This window comes from Episyrphus balteatus, chromosome 4 (assembly GCF_945859705.1).
Source record: "Episyrphus balteatus chromosome 4, idEpiBalt1.1, whole genome shotgun sequence".
NCBI classification, from domain to species: domain Eukaryota; kingdom Metazoa; phylum Arthropoda; class Insecta; order Diptera; family Syrphidae; genus Episyrphus; species Episyrphus balteatus.
Window position 1 is genome coordinate 29,029,899 of NC_079137.1, and position 22,296 is coordinate 29,052,194.

General features: G+C 32.5%; 2 protein-coding genes across 5 annotated transcripts in view; one reads left to right on the forward strand and one right to left on the reverse strand.

Annotated features, from left to right (window-relative positions):
- The window catches only part of LOC129917839 (sine oculis-binding protein homolog), a 55,647-nt gene extending 42,819 nt beyond the window's left edge, over positions 1-12,828 (forward strand). For 2 of the 4 annotated variants that reach the window (XM_055998018.1, XM_055998019.1), the window contains 2 exons: positions 3,749-4,025; positions 10,910-12,828. In XM_055998018.1, coding sequence (XP_055853993.1) covers positions 3,749-4,025; positions 10,910-12,444 — 1,812 coding nt within the window. In that variant the 3' untranslated portion in view covers positions 12,445-12,828. Of the gene's footprint in view, positions 1-2,990; positions 3,098-3,748; positions 4,026-10,909 lie in introns of those variants that run through there. The other 2 variants (XM_055998020.1, XM_055998017.1) reach the window with 2 other exon arrangements.
- A 7,365-nt stretch (positions 12,829-20,193) lies between these two features.
- LOC129919597 (guanine nucleotide-binding protein subunit beta-like protein 1) lies at positions 20,194-21,571 on the reverse strand. The gene is made up of 2 exons (XM_056000536.1): positions 21,275-21,571; positions 20,194-21,213 (listed from the first exon to the last, which is right to left on the reverse strand). Exons 1-2 carry the CDS (start codon positions 21,410-21,412, stop codon positions 20,401-20,403), a joined length of 951 nt encoding a protein of 316 aa, XP_055856511.1. The 5' UTR covers positions 21,413-21,571; the 3' UTR covers positions 20,194-20,400.
- Between the last annotated feature and the right edge of the window lie 725 nt (positions 21,572-22,296).

A 22,296-nucleotide genomic window follows, 5' to 3' on the forward strand; every position in this document is an offset into this window, starting at 1 on the left:
TATCTTTTGTTCTAACTTACAAGTTTTTAAAATGATAAACCATTGTCAAACCATACAATTTTTTTTAAAGATTTTGCTTCAAATAAAAGTAAGGCCGTGTGTGAATTGCGTTAAATAGTTAACACCGTGTAAAATTTTTGACACTATTGAGGTGAATAAAAAATTTTCAGCTGTTAAAAATTTATTGGGCTCTGGGACCTGGTTAAATTTGAGTTAAATTTTTTTTGCAGATGGTTTTGTGTTTTTTCTTTTTTTTTTATTAAAAAGGAGTTTCGTGGCAGTAAAGAGGCAGAGAAAAATATTAAACAATAAGCCATACAGCTGAAATTTTTTTATTCACCTCAATAGTGTCAACAATTTTACACGGTGTTAACTATTAAACGCAATTCACACACGGCCTAAAAAATTGAGTTCTATTAAAACTTTCAATTATTGACCAAGAATTATTGTGAAAGATTTGTAAAAAAAAAACAAAAATCAATTATGAACAGTGGATGCAAAATACTATTGCAAAGTAGAGATTCTTCGAAATTTCATAAGAACTGCATCTAATCGAAACCCGTTAGGATTCGAGATAATCAAGTTACCAAATTCTGAGAGCCTTTAAGTTGACCTTATCGCACCCAGTCGTGCATTTTATTTTTATTTGCTAAATATTTTTTTTTTTTATTTGAAATATTTTGTTTTTGTTTTATAGATATTTTTGAATAAAATAATACTGACATTATATACGTTAAACTTCGTATTACCATTTAAAACATTTTAAAATGTAAACAATAATAGTCAACAAAGTTTGACTCGTTTGATTTGAAAGTTTTTTAATACAAAAAAAAGTTACACATACACCACAGTGACCCTATTTTAAACCGCAAAAATAATATTGTAATGGGTATGGTTAAAAAGTGGAAAGCTAATAGCTTTTTTAATTTGAACAAGACAGAAGCTCAAGAAAAGTAAAATTTAGTTTAGTTAAGTACAAATTAAATTTTCTTTCTTCATCTAATCCTGTCAAGTTCTTAAATGGGGCCCAACATGTGTCCAACAAAAGCTATTGTATGAAATTTTCATTCTTTTGTAATTTTTAAGATAAGACACAAATTTTAAGATAAGACACAATATTTGTAAAAAATACTTTTTGCGTAGGATGTGCGTTTTGGTTGTGAAATTTAGATCCGAACATTCTCTCACGAGGTTCACATTAAACTATTTTGTTATACCGATAAAAAAGGTACGGAGCATTGTTTTTTTTTACAAACTCACAAAGTACAAAAGTGATAATGACATACAACTTAAATTTTAAATCTATGCTTTATTGTTCGCGCGTAATGTAAACTTCGTTATATCTTGAGAGACTGCTTTGACCCATGCCCATAGCGTATATTCGCTTATTACGCAGTCACGTTTGAAAGTGTCATATTACAACAAATTATACCATTCTTTCTTCTTGGAATAAGGTTGGTCTGTCTTAGCTTAACTGTCAGACTTTTGACACTCAACATGAGCACAGCCACTGTAACTTTATCTATATAGAGCCCATGTGTTGCTTTGTAGCTTATATAGATACTAATTATTCTTATGCTGTTGCTGCTGCGGTTAAGCGTTACTTTTATACATATAACTTGTAAAATAGTTACTGACCATAATCACGCCCAACTGCACCTCTGTATATGATTTTGCATCCTTATGGCCGTAATTATTTTTGTCACCTCTTCTCTTGAATATGTAAAGGTACGATTATACGACACCATTCGTGATCGTGACGCGTTTTAACTAACAACAACACATCCAATGAAGCGATTGGTGCGACCTAGCCCTGCCCGGCAGAAATACACTATATTAAGGCTCCGATTACAATTTGGTGTTCGTTCATTCTTTGCTGCATTAGATGATGGATAGATAGATGAATGATGCATGTGAAACTGAAACTTTACACTCGTTGTGGTATCGACTTTCAGTGAATAATAATAATGTGGACACATAAGCCTTGAAGGTACGTCCTACATACATAGCTTCATATTATAAGCTTTTTGTATAACATTGTGTTTGTCTGTGTTTGAATATGAACTCCGTCAATTAGTGAATAGATGAGGTATGTCAACGGAAGGTGTCATATGAAGCATCATGATTTCACATTGCTGCTTGCTACTGGTTCAAAAGAATACGATAACGACAACCGACGTAGGTACATACACATATTACAACGACGACGATGTCGATGATGGCGACGACAATGTTGACAGCAACGACTGCATGCAGTTTGTCTTCAATTACTCGGGTATTGAGTTACCTGTGAGCACCGCGTCAAGTAACTCGAAGGTGGGAAGTAGGTGACACTAATGGGAGTATAGTTCACACGGGGAGTTTATTTTTCTGTTATTGTCTTATGTTTTTTTTTCTTCTTCTTCCTTTGCAAACATTGGTGTCGCGAGAGTGTCAGCGCTTTGTTTTTAATTCATGTGAATTAGCGGTGTAGAATGACTGCAAAGCAAAAGCCGGACAAACATTGACTATGCTATTTTCCATTCACAATGTAGCGTAATTTGGGTGAGGGTATATTTATGTTTAAGGGGTTGAAAGAATTGGAATACGAGACTAGGTAGTATAGAAATTGCTCTGAATTCGATGTATGTAAGCACCTAAGGGCTAAATTTTTGTTTGATAAAATGTCACTTTTTGATGCAATCAAATAACTTAGACTATTTAATGGATAAGGAAGCTCAAATTAAATTCAAATTTTAATTGTAATTTAATCTGAAGAGTAATTTAAGAACGTTCTTCACATGAATTTGAAAAACTATATATTTGTCGGCTACAAATGATAATGAAGGTACATGCATGTATTGTGTCTATTATAAAAAATATCAAGTTTCCTTATCTTAGTTTTTGAAAAAGGAAATTTTAAACCAAATGCATGTTCAAATAAAAATTTTACTATTTATGAAGTCTTAGGTAATAGTTGGGTTCGATAAAATTGTAAAGCTTAGTTTTCTGTTTATCATCATGAGTCTTACAGTTCAATGTAAAAAAAAATTATAGCTAGAAGCTCGAAAAAAAAAAGGAATTGCAAAGAGTAGTTCTGTATGAGCAACCTATAAAGGTATTATAAATAAAATACAAATTAATAATAAGTAATATAAATTAAATATTTATAACGAACATGAAAATATATTGTTGACTATTTTGAAACGGACAACTTGTAACCCTTTAGAGAAGCAAGTGAAAGTTTTGGAAAAGAAGGACCATAAGGATTCTTTTAATGTCTTAGAGATTAGTCTTTTATTACGAATTCATGGTACAAAATTGTGAGTGCAAACATGTATGCAGCTTTTAAAAAAGTTTAGGAAACGAAAAGAAAGGTATTTAAAAAATGATAAACAAATAGACAGTAATCATTTTCGTTTTACAAAATCCTTGTTCTTTCTTTTGACTCTGGTTTTAAGTTGCCTTCCTCTTATATTTGAACCCTCTAATTCGATACTTTCTGAGTTTTAAGAAATCAAATATGATCTTGACGACTACAAAACTTCTACAAAACGCATTGTTGTACACGATGCCTGGTATTTCTCTTTTGTTTGCTGGTTAAAATATCATATGTTCTCTTCACAATTAAACCGAAAGTCAAAAAAAAATTTAAAACGAGACGGAACTGCTAAAATAAGGAATGCTGCTTGAGTAGCATTTTATACTTATACAAAAAAAAATATCTGTAATTTAAGATTAAATTTACATTTTCATATTTTATTTCAAGGAATTCGCTGAAACAGCTATGAATGAGCTTCTCGGATGGTATGGTTATGATGGTGTTGATCGCTTAGACCTGTCATCGAAAACTTCCCGCCTATTGAAATCTGCAGCTTCAGCAAATCATAATATGGAAAAAGACAGAAGCAGAAGTCGCAATGGTTTGAGTGACAGTCGTCAAAGTCATCGAGGTGGTGACAGTACGACATCAGATCATGATACACATAGCTCAAGAGAAGATTCTAAAAGTCCAAATTCTAGCAAAGCTATCGATGATAAACCAGGTATGTATAAGAAGAAGTTTACAGAAGAAGTTAAAAGAAAATTTATCAATTTGGGAGTATACTTGTAGGTATAAGGTTATTAGAAATATTAGTAGTATGATTGACTTTTCGTATGAAACAAGAACATAGTGGCCAAATCACTATCAAAAGTTAAGATAGAGTACTGTCCATTCTCCTTTGGAAACATTGCACTGTTTTCGTTATAATTATAGAACAAATTGGTTATCTCGCGCAAGAAATCTGCTGCCAGCTCTCAGTCTATAGCGTCTCATATTTCACGTTGGTATACTTTGCTTATTTATTTCATTAGTTTACCCACGAGTCCAGTTTCGGACATACCGGTTAATACAGAGACTTTTTCTGTAGCCCCACTACGCGAATGTTGAACGAGTTACACGCCTCCGTTTTTTTTCTCCCATTTCAAAACTCAGAACTTCAAAACTAATTTTCATCGATATCTTTTTTTCAAACCCTACCATATTTTGAAGAAAAAAAAGTGCCTTTGAGTTATCCTTACATAACTACCAACACGTACCTACCAAAAATTTGACGGGACTTGTAGCGATGTTGAAAAGCTTCTGCAGAATTTCATTTGCGGATGGGGGGACTGCTTTTTGTTGTAATGCAAATATTTTTTACTTGCAATTGTTTTTAAATGCAAATATTTCTCAGTTGTACCTACTTATTTTTTTTTAATGCAAATTTTTTTACGAAGAAAAAAATAACAAAAATAATAAAAATTATTTAAATTATTTCTATTTTAAGTGGAGCGATTGAATATAATTCAATTTTAAAGTTCAAGTGACCTCAACTCCAAATTTATAAAGCGTTTCGCCCAGGTACGACAGTGGGCTCATCAGTTAGATCTGTCGTACCCTTACTAAGACGCCTTATTTTGGTCGTCGTTTACCGACACTATATAAAACCACGGGCATACATTTTCTAAGTGTCTGAATTTAAACAAATTCCCTTTGAATATTAGAATTCACAGTATATTCATGCTGTGAGTTTTATATAGAGTCGGTAAACATCGACCAAAATAAGGCGTCTTAGTAAGGGTACGACAGATCTAACTGATGAGCCCACTGTCGTACCTGGGCGAAACGCTTTATAAATTTGGAGTTGAGGTCACTTGAACTTTAAAATTGAATCAAATTTTTTTACTACCAATAAATATATATTTTTTTTTAATTCAATTTTTTTTAATTCAATTTTTTTTTTCAAATTGTTATTTTTACACCCCTGGTTACGACTGAGTGTCTATATCATAATATAGCTAGTACTAGGATGCTAAAATCAATATCTATTCCACTGACTTAAAACTTATCTTAGATAATATGTAAAGAAAATGTTCTTTTAAATTTAAAATATCATATAAACATATTCCAAAAAATATTAACCTGAGTTGAAACAAATACCTCCAGTGATTAAAAAAATGATACAAATTCATCATTACCCTTGCAATGAAAGTTAGTCTTACTGTTTTGCTATCAGATAACTGAAATAAAAAATAAATATTATCATCTCTTCAATACTATGTACGGAGGATGGTATTTTTTTTTTTTTTTTGCTTTTTGAGAAGAAATAATGAGTTCCAAATGCAGCTCATTATTTGAAACATTGATAGCGCTAGCGCAAGTACGCAAGTACCCAAAGGTTTAAAAAAAATGGATGATGATGGTCATTAAAACAGCAAAGGACGACGAAAAGTATAATTTATTCCCTCTGACTCGTTAGGTTTTTCCAACAATCCACCCAAATGTAATCGAATCCTCATGCCCAATAAGGATACAGAGGAATATTGAAAAAAAATGGTATACCGGTATATCGAATGTCCAGTTATAAGTAAAGGGTTCATTAGAATGTTTTTTCGTTAGATAAATATACTCATATCCTTGATCATGAAAAATGGAAATAGGTTCACATTAAGTTTGTTCCATTTTATGTCTCCTGTAAACCTACTATGTTTTGGAATTCGGGACGGATTCGATTATTCGCTAGGCCAAAATTAGGCGTGTGCAAGAGTAAATTTGCGGGGCCCCTATGAAAATGATTTTGGACAATCATTTTGAAAAAAGTATCAAATCTTCCGTCCAAGTTCAAGTTCAAAATTGTTATAACAATCTTAAGACAATAGGTGTTCCATATCTACGTAGATCAAAACAATATGCACGATTCTATCTCACGAACTTGTTCTTGCTTTATTTTTTAAAAAGTTTTTTATACAAATAAGATTTGTTAAATGTACGTACATTAGGGTGTGTCACTTTTGTATGGTCGAAAAAAAGTACTCTAATTTTGCAATGTAATAGTGCTCAAAAGTTGTATTAGGGTCTATGGTTTAATAATATGTAAAAAAGTATTATAATATCGAAAAAAGCCATTTTATATGAAAAAATGATTTTTTTTCCTTCACTTATTATTTCGCAGCCTCAGTTTCAACAAATATAAGCTTAAAAGTTTTTTCTTTCACGAGAAAGCCTAAAAATATTTAATATATTTTTTTGTATGCAAAGGGCGCAGTTAAAAAAAACGTATATTTCAAAAATCTCTAAAAATACAAGTTTCTTCGATTTCTTCCTCTATTTTGAGCGAGCCAAAGATAGTATTAAAAACAAAAATTGTAAACGCAGAACTTAATTTTAATAAGCAATTCAACTTTTAAAAGCTATTACACTTGAAAATTATATAGTTTAGCATTTTGATACACCCTAACGTACATACATATCAGAAAAAAAAAAAATTAATTCGTTCTTCAAATCAAACAAAATAACAACAATTCAAATGAATTTGAGCCATTTGATTTCTTTTATTAAGGCCAATTTTAGAAAAAAATTCAAAATCGTTAGAAATCGTTATCAATGAAATTTTGCAGAAATTATTAAACTACATTCCAAATTTAAATGTAAAATTTTTTAAATTTTGATTTTCAAATAAAAACTAAATTAATACTGACATCTTCAACCTTCACCGCTTCATTAAAAGCTCCAAATGGTTTAATTAGTGAGGAATTTCCTTGCAAAATCATGGTATCACAACAGCTAACAGACATTTCAACCTAACCTAACCTAGGCTAGTTTCACGTATCACGTTAGCCTCAAATTTGTAAAATTGACACTTTTAAAACAACCTGTAATGTAATTTCGCTGAGTGCCATATTTAAATAAAAAATTAAAATTTATCAGTAGGAAGAAGCCGGATATGTTTCTTTCTTTTAAAATCTTAAAATTAAAAGAGAGAATACTCTGTAAGTATAGATAATAGATTTTTTGCATTTATAATAATTTTTTTTTATTTTTTTTAAATAATTAGCCCTGAAGAAGACTGTAAACACGGTCGAAACGTTAGAGACAAGATAGAAAAAACTTATAAACCAGACCTAAAGCCCACTTAGGATTGAATTTGTATTCAAAAATAAGGTCACGAAGATAGGAATTATTATAATATTTTTGAATCACCTGTATTCCTTTTAGAAAAATAGTTTTTGTTTCTTTTTCGGCCTAACCGATGCGATGGTTCACGTATAGAGACGAAATTTGCATCAAAATATAGTTTTAGAAATATTTAAGACTAATAGCTTCTTTTAATTTGTGATTCAATTTGGATTTTGAGTTAAAGAAAAAGATATCTAAAAAAGTTGTGATACTATATTCTACGTTTTCCGTGCTATTGTTTATTTTTTATTTTTATCCATCATCTAGTTGGAAGTTTTTCAATGAAGTTATATAATAACTAAAGGGAATTGTTTATGTTGATGTTTGCTTTCCTCTGTTAGAAACTTATCAATAATTTAATATTTTTTTAATAAATATAATAAATTATTCAAATTTTTATTTGAGCAAAATTGTTGATTTAAAACGGGAAAAGTTTGGTGGATTGTGAATCTTTCATATTTTGAAATGTTCGAATACGGAATTCACACAGCGCAAATTTTACTGAATTAAATTGCTCTTTTTAATCATTTTAAAGAAGTTCAACAAATTGACGGCGGAAAGCAGAAATTTTCCTTAACAAAGTGTTTAAATTTATACAATGTGTGAAAAATCAGTTTATATAAATTGCGAGCGTTAGCGAGCAAACAAATTTTTTAGAGGAAATATAGTTTACACATTCTTAAGCCTTATACAAAAAATTTTTTCGTATAATTTTAAATACCTACCTATACAAAATTGAAAAATACCCTTAACCTTAAAAGCAAAAATTTTAAATACCTATGTAATTTGTTCGGCAAGCTAATTATGCGCTTCACTTGAAAAAAGAAAAAGTTAAACAATAAATCTTAAATTTTCTATTTCTATTTAATTTTTCTTTCGTCCTTTTGCAAAAAGTGGACAATATAGTAAAGACCATGCTTCGAATCATCTCAATGCAGTTATGGAAATCGAATGGAAATAAGCCAATTTCAATTATTTTTTTGATTGATTGTTATGATGAATTAAAAAAAGGCCGTGACATTTTCATTTGGCTCCCGAGGGGCCGCTCCAAGCACGGGGCCGTGTGCGGGGGCACACTCCGCACACCCCTTCCGCCGCCTCTGAATCGGGAACACAGATGCGTACGTTCACCTGCTGAGGCACTGGGGCAAGACAAAATTTGGGGGCCCTTTTTCTCTTCATGTTTATTTTTAAGAAAATGCAAGTTTCTTTTTATTTTTGTTTACCTTATTCAACATTTAGTACAATTTGGGGATTTTTTTTTCTATTTGAAGTTTAAAAAGTGCACTTCAGGTTCGTTGTAACAAAATGGAGAAAAGTTTAGAAATGAGTTTCTTGAACTTTTTTTCTTGCCACTGATTTTAGCTTTGAGCTGCCTTTTAAACAAAACCTTGAATATTTTAAAAAGCGTTCAAGATACAAAATTAGATTTTGTGTCAAAAATAAAAAAAAAAAAGAAAGAAGGTATTGTTTTTAAAATTTCTCCATTGGCTTTAGCAATCCGTGAGTGCACTTTTTGAATTTAAAATAGAGTACAAAATTATTCATGAGAGATACAAAATTTTTGTTTTGAAAGCAACTTTTTATTTAACTAGCTACAATTTTTGAGTTTGAAATTTTTTGATTCCGCCACAAAGTGTCCCCCAAAGTAAAAGATGTGAAAATGCTTGTTGGATAACTAGCAACACAGTCCAGTAAATATGCCATCATGAATCTAATTTTTTTTTATTTATTTTTATTTTTGGGCCCCCCGTTTAGAAAACCCCTTAAAAATTCACCTGCGCAGCCTTGCAGTGGCTTTAACATTGAAGTTTTTATTTTTGTTTTTTGTAAGACCAAAGGATTTATTTTTTCAGTTCTCAATTAAGGTACGGGCCATAAAATATTGAATAGTCAACAATGAAGTACGTGAGTTCCTGGTGAATCATTGTCTTTGGATAAGTATCTTAGATAAAAGTTAGTAACCTTAATGAACTTTAGATCTTTTTCCTTCGTTAGTTTTTTTTATGTTTACAAGTTTCCTGCTCACATTATGTAATCTCCCGTGGGGCCCTGACTTCCGTCGGGGGCCCGAGCTACTACTCTGGCTGCCCCAATGGTGTATATACGCCCCAGCCAGAACCAAAGGAAAGTGAATAAAACAATACACTCTGCGTATAGTACAGTCAATAGGGAGTAATCTGAAAATAATGTAGAATAATAGTCAGAAAGTTTTCTATGAGAAAGATGTTTCCAAATTTTCGGTGCGTTACTGTCGATGTATTGAAAATTCAACGATATGTGTTATTTACTGAAATAATATTGTTAGGCCCCACTAACAATTTTGCTTCTATAAACTATAATGCTTTACAGAAGCATCAATTGCATCTGTAAAGCTTTATAGAACCAACATTGTTTGTCGGCGGGTCCTTATGTGGAACATTTTCACGAAAATATTCGTATATTGGTGGGAGGAAGGAAGCTTTTGCTGACCACAATTATTGAAATGAAACTTCCGTACAATGGTTGATCCTGATCCTGGCGTTCTAAACCAATCTACGCGAAACTATTTTATGCGTGGTATAGCCGGGTGGGAATTTCAAATATTTAAAAATTATCCTCATTTATACTGTTTTGTTTTTTATAAAAGTAAAGTATATAACTTTTAACATAAACTAAAGTATGCTTTCTCATGCCTCATAAGAAGGAATATGTCCATTTTATAGCTGTATAGTAAACCAGTAAAACAACTTTATAGAAAGCAACATACATTATGTTTGTTATATGATACCACAAGCAGAAACAACCGAGAACCCACTTTATCATCATCATCATCATCATCGGTGATAAGATTTAAAAATTATAAACTCTCTGAAGTCCTAGAAATACTTCGATATTAACTTTTGCAACACGATTTCAAATAGGAAAGGTTAGAAGTATTAAAATGCATAGAGATATAGAAACTTTTTATCATTAAAAACTTCTGTATTGAGAACAACGTAACAAAAGAGATGAAAGCAGGTATGTAACCCCATCCTTGCTGAAATACAATCTCTACGCTTACAATGACCTATACACCTCTCTTTTGTACACATTCTCACATGTATCTCCAATAACCACCCTCTTTACTCACTGCCACATGCTCATTAAACACAAAACTTTAAGGGTATAACTTTTAGATGCATACTGCATTTTCTCCTGAGGAATTTCCCTTTTTATTTCTAGAAACCCAGGCAGGACTATCAAATTTCCAATACAATAAAGTCTATGTATATGAGTAGAATGGGTAGTGGGTGGATAAGGAAATGGGGTTAACTTGAATTATAGTTAGGATCATAGTTTATTAGAAGGTTTCGAAGAGATTGAAAGAGTATCTTCATGTAGGAATAATTTTTTTAATTACAACTGATTTTTCTAATCGATGATTATAAACTCAAATTCATTATTTTGTTTGTCTTCTTTTATTTTTAGATTACAATAACTGCGTTTGGTGCCGTCGACCAGTACCTGACAATTCAACGGACTTTCTCACAACTGCCGATGGACCAAGATACTGTTCAGAGTCCTGTTTTACGCAAAGTCGGCGAGCCTCTTTTAAGAAGGCGAAGACGTGCGATTGGTGCCGGCATGTTAGGCATGCGGTGAGTTATGTCGACTTTCAAGATGGCGCTTCTCAGTTACAGTTTTGTTCGGACAAATGTCTTAACCAGTATAAGATGCAAATCTTTTGTAAAGAAACTCAGGCTCATTTGGATATGAATCCACATTTATGTGACAAAGGCCTAGAAACTGCAAGTGGAAGCGGTGGACTTATTACACCGGATTTGTGGCTGCGAAACTGTCGAAGTAGATCGGCTTCACCTGCCTCAACGGTGTCAGTGTCACCTTCTCCAGCCACACCAACTCCACAGCTTATACCAACGCAACCACATAAACCGTTAATATCAGTGGCTCCAGTTTCAAAGTTGATGTCGAAAAGCCCTGGCATCATGAACAATCGACAGTCACCGAAGCATAGCCGCAAGAAGAGGCCTTCGCGTGCTGCGACCGCTAGTATAGGCCTTCAAAGTAGCAATAACAGTAAAACCACCAACAGTATCAACAACAACAACAACACCAACATTTCAAACAAATCAAAGATTCTAGCCAATAGTTTAGCGGCAAGCCCTAAACTTCCACCAAAGCCGTTCCCTAGCGTTCAAGACTTTCAAAACATTAGTGCTCCACCGATATCTCCAATAGATGGTCCAACACAACAATCACAGCAGCATCCAGCAGCAAGGCCTACAAACCTACCATCTGGATTCTTCCCGGGTCCGTCTTTTCAACCTAGACCACCGTTTATGCCACAACCTCACCCAAGGTTCTATGGCGGACTTCAGCATCTATTTCCACCACCAGATGCGATCTCGGGGCTATTAGGTGGTCCACCGCCTGTGACTGTGATGGTGCCATATCCAATTATAATCCCGTTGCCCATCCCGATTCCAATTCCATTGCCGATAATGGATTTTGTAAAAGCTGCACAGAAAAAAGAGCAAGCCGCAATGCCGCCTGAGATACCCACTACAAGTAACGCCAAACCTTCAGAACTCAACGAAGAGCCTCTCGATTTCACAAAATCTAAAGAAGAAGAACCGACGTTAGTCGAAAACCCACCAGAAGCAGAATCACTTCCCTCTCCTGTTTCGAAAGAACAGCCAATTATAAATCCTGAAGAACATTCTGATGATAATTTTAAAGAGGAGAAACTGCCAAAGCTAAAAATCACACGGCTTCATAGCAAGCGGCTTGTAACCGCTAGTTCACACTCACCGTCTTTTACTTCAGCTACTACGACGACGCCAGCTACAGCTACTCCTAAAGAAGCCCAAACTTCACCCAGTGAATGCAGTCGACCACTGCGAAAACGGAAACGAATAATAGACTGTGACTTCCAGCGAATGACATCAAAGGAAGTGGATGTCGAAGACATTACTTCTTCGGGAAATAAACAAAGGAAATAAAATAAAAACTGATTCATCTTAAAAAAAAAAACACTATATTCTGAGACATCTTGTGCAATTGCTTGTTGTTATTGTTATTTCGTTTCGTTTGAAAAAAATCTTGTCTGGCAGGAATGCATTTTATTTTATTATTTAATTTTAGTTTTTTTTTTATTGTTGGTGTTGTAAACCCATTTGTTGGAGCGAGAAAATGCTTTAAAAGCAGACACAAACTCATCTGCTTTATTTTTATTTTTTTTTTTTCAATAGGTAAACGTTTTTTTTTTTGAAAGTTGTTAAATCTTCTTTATAATACAAAAAAGAATAACATAATATATGTGTAATTATTTATTTAAGTAATTTTTAAGTTTAAGGATTATTATTTTGTTTGTTTATTTTTTTATAAGAAGATTTCACATAATGTTAGTGAAAAGTTTTGAAATAAATTTAAAAAATTAAAAGTTTTCGGTTTTCTTGATTCTTTATTTAAGGTAGCAGAAATTCAAAGGTAATGTATTGCACAGGATCGGCTATACTATATTTGCACAGGGTTCAAGCTGTAGGGCGCATTTTTAACTAGCATATTTTTTACTTGCGATATAGGTACTATACAGGGTGCCCCAAAAGTAATGGATCAAACGAAATATGCTGATAGGCCAACTTAAGGACTCTCAGAATTTGGTAACTTGTTCATCCTAAATCCTTACGGTTTTCTATTAAATGCAGTTCTTGTGAAATTTCGAAAAATCCCGACTTTGCAACAGTATTTTACTTCCTTCGCCCATAATTGTTTTTTCCCATTCTTTCACTAAAACACTGCTTAATAGTAAGAAACAATTAATTGATCAAAAGATTTTTTATTTTTTACGCCATTTTGCTGCAAATTAATTAACAGTTCCAACTTCCAAGTTTTTTCAAAACTCAATTTCTTACATTTATTTCAGAGCAACCAACACACTAAACAAAATTTGTATGGTGTGACATTGGTTTATTATTTTGAAAACTTGTCCCGATATTGCAGTTTTCAAAAAAGGTATAAAAGTTTCCAAAGTTGAAGTTCAATCGAAAAATATTTCAATTTTAATTCAACAAAACAGTGTTTTTTCAGAGGAAAAATACAAACAAAAATAGAGGCTTTTGTTCAAAGAGAAGTAAACAAACAACAGATCGAGAAAATGTGTTTATTTTTGTTTGATTTTTGCTTTGAAAAACCCAGTTTTGTTGAATTAAAACTGTATTGAACTTCAACTTTTTAAACTTTTATACCTTTTGAAGTTGGCCTATCAGCATACTTCGTTTGATCCATTACTTTTGGGACACCCTGTATATCAAGTTATGCATTCTTATAAAAACATGACATTACGATGGTAGAGAATGCCAAAAAAGTGGGTCCCGGAAGTCCGTCTGTCTGTCTGTCAGTCTGTCAGTCTGTCAGTCTGTCAGTCTGTCAGTCTGTCAGTCTGTCAGTCTGTCAGTCTGTCAGTCTGTCAGTCTGTCAGTCTGTCAGTCTGTCTATATAAGGATCCACAGCCTAAAGGGATGTACCGATTGACTTCAAACTTGGTACCTATGTACCTTTTTTTGGAGACTCTCCCCTACTAACAATTTTGCTTCTATAATGCTTTAGAGAAGCAACAATTGCATCTGTAAAGCTTTATAGAACCAAAATTGTTTGTCGGGTCCAGAGGGGTTTTTGGAATTAATTTTTTTGGACCGAAAATAACGGTAGGTACTTGTCATATACCGATTTTAGTAAAGTTGAAATTGCTCAAAAATGGCTCCAACGATTTTGTTTAAAAAATTCAAATGTAAGTTTTAAAACAAGGTCTATCTTCTAATGAAAAAATTTTTTTTTGAAAATCATTATTAACGGTACCTGCCATAGAACCGTTTTTTTTTTAAATCCGATTATCTCTGAAAGTGCTTATTCGATTTCAACGAAACTTTTTGTGAAGAAGCATTTATATAATTTTAATATAAACCCAAAATAAAATTTCGAAAAAAATAACTTTTGGATTTAAAAAAAATTTGAAAATTTTTTTTTGAAAAATCAAATTTTCGAAAACGAGACATTGAATTTTTTTGAAATTTTGGTTTTAGATGTTGATTAGTGATTTCTACAAAATGGCATATTAATTTTATTTTAAAACATTTTTTCCAAAAAATTATTTATATATGAAAAATTAGTTTTTTAAAAAACGGCTCTAACGATTTTGAAAATTTTTTTTCTAAAAATGCATCTTAATATATCAATCAAAACAGCATACTTGTTTTGGAGGGCAATTTTATTTTATTTTTTTTTTTAAACGAATTTAATTAAAAAAAATTTTTTTTGTACCTATATAGTAGGTACATTTTCCAAATTTCTGTATTAAAAGTCTTAAAAATTTCAAAAAAAAATCGAAAACTTGACTTTTCAAAAAAAAATTTTCAAAATTTAAAATGGAAAAGTTGATCAATTTAGGATAAATCCAATACTGTGTCATTTTGTTGTATCCTCATTTAACACTGAATGTTTAAAAAATAATAGACGAATAGTTAAATGATTTATAAAATAATTTATCTACAAGTCCAGCCACGTAAAAACAAGTAGTTTTGGTTTTTTGTTAATTTCTCGGAAATGACAAGATATTTTTGGATCCAGTTTTCTGTTTTTATTTAAAAACAAATAAGAGCATCGAATTTTAAAAACTAAAATAGTACTTAAATACATAAAATTTTGAAAAAAAAATTGGTTGAATTTTTTTTCAAAATTTTAACTTTGAAAATTAATTTTTTAAAAACTATGCAATAGAATGGGTTGATTTAAAATTTTTGTAAAAGACTAGGTTTTTGGCTTTACAAGAAGGTATAACACCATATTGTAGGTATAGTCATTGATTTTTAATAATTTTTTTTCCAAATTATGTCAATTTTTTTTTCAATTGCCCCTCTCACCTAAACGAGGGGGAATAGACCCCCCCTCCCATACGATTTTTTTCTTGTCTCGACCGAACCTACACGCTCTAGCTTTTTGGCACATTACTCCTGAATAACCCTGTATAGTACCTATGTACATATGTGCCCATGATTATGAAAGTGGACTAAGTCACTTTTTGCATTGTTTAAAGAAAATCTTACATAATAATTTTCTTATAACGATTTACTTATGTATATTTCTTTTATGAAATCAATAGAGGAGCAATAAAGAAGTTTATTTACTGCAATTTCGCTTTCAAATAAACTTTACCCCTTAAATAATAATTATTTTAAGGCTCGATTTGAGGCCATTTTTAGGAGTGACATAGTCCACTTTCATAATTAAGGGCACATATATCGCAAGTAAAAAAGAAAATTAAACAATGGCGTAAAATGCCATCAATACCAAAAGGTATAGCATGTTATTGTAAGTGTAACAGTTGATTTTAAATATTTTTTTCCAAATTAAGTCATTTTTTTAGACTCCCCCTGGGTAACCGGGTGTATAAAAATATTTTTGAATCGTTACGAACGGTACTTGCCATAGAACCGGTTTTTGGTTTCTGAATATGTCTTACAAGATAACCCCTGGCCCGATTTTAACGAAAATTTTTATGCAAAAAATTAATTTGCAATTATTAAAATTTTCCAAAATTTACCAAAAACGTGATTGGATTTTTAAAAAATATTTCAAAATTTTTGTTTAGAAAAATCTATTTCTTGAAAACGGTTGATGAAATGAAAGTGTAGATGTAGATGAAACTGAAATACCAATTGTAAGATTAAAAGAAATAAAAAGTATGTGTTTACATCAACTATCAAATAAAAAATCACCAGGTTACGATCTAATTACTGCCCAGGTTATGAAAGAAATGCATTTGAAAGCCTTCATAAAACTCCAATATATAATAAATGCATGCCTTAAGCAACGGTATGTCCCACACCATTGGAAAATTGCTGAAGTTATTGTCATACCCAAGCAAGGTAAGCCACTTACAGAAGTGACGTCTTACAGACCAATATCGCTTTTACGAATTATGGCAAAAGTTTTTGAAAAACTGCTTCTGAAGAGACTTAGCAAAATTATAGAAGAAAGAAGGTTAATCCCAAATCATCAGTTTGGCTTTAGAAATAAACATTCCACGATAGACCAAGTTCATAAAATAACGGATGTAATAGAAAAAGCATTAGAAGAAAAACAAGTATGTTCTGCTATTTTCTTAGATGTTGCTCAAGCCTTTGACAAGGTTTGGCATGAGGGACTTGAGTACAAACTGCAAAGGGATCTTCCCAGACAGTACTATGAAATATTAAAATCGTACATCTCAGACCGATTTTTTAGAGTAAGGTAGGGTAGAAGGGGGAGCATTTGCCAATGGGGTACCTTTGCCAGTCCAGGTTTTTTTCCAAACCAACAGAATATTAAATACTGAAAAATCATTTTCTGTTGCACATTTACGATTGAAAACTTTCTACAAAGTTTGACAGCTTTTGGCTAGACACGAAATAAATTAGACGCTTGTGATAGTTTTTTAATGTTGAGAACCAAAATATGAAAGGCACATAACCGTCGTAAATTTTAAATATTTGTCTGGTTAAATTACTATTTCATACAAATATCTTTTGAAAATTATGTTTACTATGCTGTGTAGAACTGGTTTTTTTACTGTTTAACTTATAAAAAAGTTATAAGTAAATTTTCGAAAGATTAGCATGTGGGGTACATTTGCCATTTATTTTTGGGTAGGTTTTGATCTGGCAAATGCAGCCCATGGGGTACATTTGCCAGAAGCGAGCTACCTCAAAAGAGGATGGTAGAATCCTAAAAAATCAATCCCTTCTTCGTATTTTCAGCTAAAAAGAAGTTTTGTTTATGATTATTGGTTTTATTTGTATTAACTTTGATATTTAGGTAACTGGCAATCCCTCCCCACCCCCGTGGCAAAGCCTCCCACCTGGGGAGGCTTTGCCACATCACTTTTCGTTTTTTTGAATAAATTATTAAAAATAGAAATAATAATTAATATATCAAGACGAAAAAAATATTTAAGTGAAGATAATAAAGTCAATAATAATATCAGATATAAAAAAATTAAAACAAACGTAAAAACTTTGCGTTAAGTCAATTTTCCTAAATCCTGGCAAATCCTCCCCCTTCTACCCTACGATCAAGAATATTCGGAACTGAAGAAAATAGAAGCCGGTGTACCACAAGGAAGTGTCCTAGGTCCTACCCTGTATTTACTATACACAAGGGATATCCCAGTTGGTAATCACACCATAATGGCTACTTTTGCAGATGATACCGCAATTTTGGTACCCTACAAATGTGTCTCTAAGGCAGCAGTAAAACTGCAAAATGCCGTCGACACAGTCAGAGATTGGACCGAAAAATGGCGTATCAAACTCAATGAAACAAAATCTTCACATATAAACTTTACAAATAAAAAGATAAACAATATTCCAATATTCATTAATAATAATCAAGCTGTACCTTACGCCAATACGGCCAAACACCTTGGAATGACTTTGGCTGCAAAGCTAAAGTATAAAGAGCACATCAAAAAGAAAAGAGAAAAACTAAACTTGAAATATAGAAAAATGTACTGGTTACTTGGTAACAACTCTGATTTATCAACCCAAAACAAAATAATGCTGTATAATCAAGTACTAAAGCCTGTTTGGACCTATGGTATCCAATTATGGGGCTGTACAAAGAAAACAAATACCGAAATCATCCAAAAATTCCAAAACAAAGTCCTTCGTGGAATAGTTAATGCACCTTGTTACATAAGAAATAGCGATCTACATCGTGACTTACAAATAGAAACGGTTACAGAAGTTGTTAAAAAATACGCTGTATCGCATAATCAGAGACTGCAAAGTCATACCAATTCTGAAATGGTGTCCGTCTTGAATACAAGAAACCATGTTCGGAGATTAAGAAGAACCAAGCCTCATGAGCTTATGGTCTAAAAAAACATGGGAAAGTATTAAAAGTTTAAACTTCCCCCAAAGTGATTTTACAAAGTTAAGAAAGAAAAATCTGATGTCGATCTCTCAAGATTGGTCCTGATAAAGAGGTGGTTTTAGTGGTTAAGAGTCCCACACTACTTGGTGTCGAATACTGCCAAGTGTCTTTTGAAGATTTCCTCCCCTCAAAAAAAAAAGAACGAATCTAACGATATTCAATTTTTTTTTTCATTTTCATACAAGAAATCAATTGGCATAGGTACCTCGTTTTGTTATCAAAACCATTCAACACCGCGATTTATTAGTTATGTATAAACACAGATTTAATGTATTTTTTTTAATTCTCAAAAAATGCTTTAATAAAATCAAATTATAATTTTTCCTAAATTTTTCATAAAATTGTTGCATGTGTAATTTTAAGGTAAAGTTAAGCTTTTTCAAAAACTACAATCCGGAAGCACTTAAGGCTTAAAATAATGAAATGCCAAATTTCACATAGCACGGTCACCCTTTCGAGAGCTTCAATGAGCAACAGAAAATACAACTGTAGGTTGTATTTTGATAAGATACCTGATTAAAAAAATGCATTGCAAACCATCGCACTATCTCATAGAAAAGGCAATATAAATTTTCTATGCTCTATAACCTTTAGATCAACTTGTAGCTAAAAACATCGCTACTTCCGGAGTCATTCCTTAACTTTTGAAACGGTTATCGAAAAAAAAACGATGATCGTTAAAGTGGTCGATTTTGTTTCGATTAAAGTAAAATTTTAGTTGCCCAAAAATCGAATGTGTGCATAAAAAGTAATTCAAGGTTAAATGTAAGGGGCTGATAACAGTTAGAAACAAAGTAAAGTATTATACTTCAAGTCAAGTTTATTTAAGTATGTATAGAAAGGTCCAATAGAAAAATGTAATGTTTATTAAAGATAGTTTTCTTTTATATTTCCTGCCACGGGCGGCGCAGAGGGTTATTTTGTTTAAACTTTGTCCCCATATGGTAGGTACTCTTTAAAATAAAACAATTAAATTCTCCTTATAGACCGAGAGCTCACAGCAAATTTTGGAAGTTGAGGTAGAACCAAAATGTAAGAATGGAGTTTTATAGCCTTATGCGTTCTAATAACGAATTCAAAAGTCTGGTAGCGGCTTTATATGGATTTTGCGAGGTTAAACAACGCGAGTTTTACAATTAATTTGAGAAGGCTAAATTAACACAAAATCACATACTGAATATAATGACTGATGCACTGTCATTTTCCCTAAGCCTGAATACTTCAATCTCGGCGATGCGACAAATAGAACTGAAGATAAAAGCTTTTTTAACTAACCATATCGGCTTTATTCTTGGAGATTTTTGAAATCACAAAAAAAAAAACGAAAAATTAAACAGAAAAATCTCCAATATAAAGAAGCTTAAACAGCTTATATCTTCAGTTTTATTGATCGCATCGTAAAGACTGATGTCTTCAGGCTTAGGGGAAGTGACAGAGCATCAGTTCCTGTATAAATATGTAGTATGAAATAGTGCGAATTAAGCCTACGTATATGAATTGGAAAACTCATGTTTTTTAACCCCCTGAAATCAGGATAAGGCCGCGGTTTACCAGACTTTCGAATTCGTTATAAGGACATTTTGGTTATATCTCCGCTCCCAAAATTTGCTTTGGGCTCTTAAACTGTTAGGTATTTTTTTTAGATATAGCTATTTTGCTAATTTAACTGGACTATATTTTTGTTCCCGTTACATTCCCGAATGAGACAAGAATTAAATTACCCGGAAACACGTTAAATAAAATTAACGTTTTCTGTCAATAAATCAGAAAAAAACAACACCTTCCAATCAATCGAAACTTAAATTTATTTTAATGACTATCCTTTATTGGATTTTATCATCGTCGATGATGTGTGTAAACAATTTTATACTTTGCTTTCTTTTGAAATAAAAATTTAAAAATTAAAAAAAAGATCAAATCAAATATAAGGAATATTGAGTGAGGTACGTTCCTCAACCCAAGTTAGTCAGGTTAATATATCATCACTTTTAATTGTATAAGCTCCATAGAGAAATTTTACCATCCATCCCAGCTGCGGCCATAATAGGACTATTCCAGTAATAAATTACATCATTTGAATAAGCGATATCCATGATGCCACCCGACTTGTGCTCAGTCAAGACGGCCAACGGCCTCAGACTCTTATAAGAGAAAATCCTAATCCTCCCATCCCATCCAGCAGTAGTGAATATCTTTCTATCACTCCGAATACGTACACAATTTATTCCTGGATTTCTTATCGGAATCTCTTGTACTTTACTTAGCTCCATGGCCTTCGTTTGGAATGTTACAGCAAAGAGTCTATCTTCGGTGCCCCCAACAACACCTCTATTGGATAGCCCATCGAAGTCCACACTGGTCGCAGCGCCCACATTAAAGTGGATTTCGTTAATGGGCTTCTCTGAACGCAAATCCCAACTGAGAAAGTCGCCAGATTCATAGCCAGCCAGTACCATGTCTTGTCCTCTCAGACTGAATTTCTTCAAACAAGAGAGTTGGCCCAGATTGAGACATTTGTCTGGCACAAGCAGAGTTCTTGTCTGCCAATCTTTGGTGTGGAGCACACCGATGCTATTGTCGTTTTGGGGAAACACGAGTGTCTCATCATCATTTGAGTAATCAGTGCGACAGAATGCAATGTGATTCGTTTCTGTGGTCTTCTCGAGAACATAAGAAGAGTTGGTTTTCAACCAATATTTGAGGGTGCCACCTTTTTCTTGAGTAATCAGATGCGAATCGGTGTGATGCAAAGCAGTAATGGGATCACTTCCCACTTCGAAACTTGAACTACAACGATTTGTCTGAGATCAAGGAAAAACAAAGAACTGATTGAGGGTTTAATGAGAGTAGGTAATTGTTTACCTGTAAGTCCCAAAGTTGGACAGTTCCTTTGAGAGTTCCGGCAAATAGTTTTTCGTCTTTGTAAAAGGCCAGTGAGTTGATTGAGTCCATGTCAGAGTGACGGAGGACAAAGACCGGATCTGGTGGAAGCACAGACATGATGAAGGTATTCTTCAGAAATTTGATAGAATTTCGAGAAGTTTTGTTTTGTGAAAAAGTTTGATGAAATTTAATGAAAAATATTCATGGGGACGAAATTGCGACGCGAAAATATGGCACCGGAGTTGAAAACTGACAAACAGCAGACAACACATCGGAGGCTATCTGTCAAAATTCACAGCTGATTTGTAATGTTTATTTTTGTAGTGAATTACGGTTTGATGGATAGATGGCAGTAATAAGTAAATGGTTGATGAATATGATAAGTCTGACACAAAATTGTCGATAGGTGGCAATATGTAGTTTAAGAGATTCTCATTGTATATATATTTCTATAGTACTATCAATCCATGAACTTTTTTTAGCGCCATCTCTTGGCCGACCCGCATTCTAATTTTTCGGAGATTTTTTGCTTTTTTGGAGACTTTTTCGAGATTTTCAAGAGAGGCACGAGGAGAAAAAATGAGAGAATGCAGGAATAAGAGAAGTTATTGAAAATGTATGGGGATTAAACAGAGACAAATTAAATACATATCAGCTGGTATTTATTAATGAAAAAAAATATACTCGCAGGAGATGGTGTATATGTATGAGTATGCGAAAATGTTTTGCACTTGTTTTGATTTTCTTTCTAGGCTGGGAATGGAAAAAAAATATAACACCACCATTATTGCCACTGAGAAAAAATAAAGTTGTTAAATTTTGTTGTAAAATATTAAGACGATAATTTTGTTCTATTGAATTATTAATTTCTTTTAAATTTAAATTATTTAGTTGGATATAGGTATATGAAATTAGAATATGCGTTTGTATGTAAATATTGATATTGTAATAACTATTGTATTATTAAAAAAGAAATTGTTTTAATTTATTAAAAAGGTTTA

What these genes read in the sequence shown, in the direction of transcription:
- LOC129919597 (XM_056000536.1), bottom strand. Translation starts at nt 21,412, where the DNA reads ATGTCTGTGCTTCCACCAGATCCGGTCTTTGTCCTCCGTCACTCTGAC. An exon ending in TCCAACTTTGGGACTTACAG is followed by an intron (nt 21,214 to 21,274) that starts GTAAACAATTAC and finishes CCTTGATCTCAG; the next exon opens with ACAAATCGTTGTAGTTCAAG.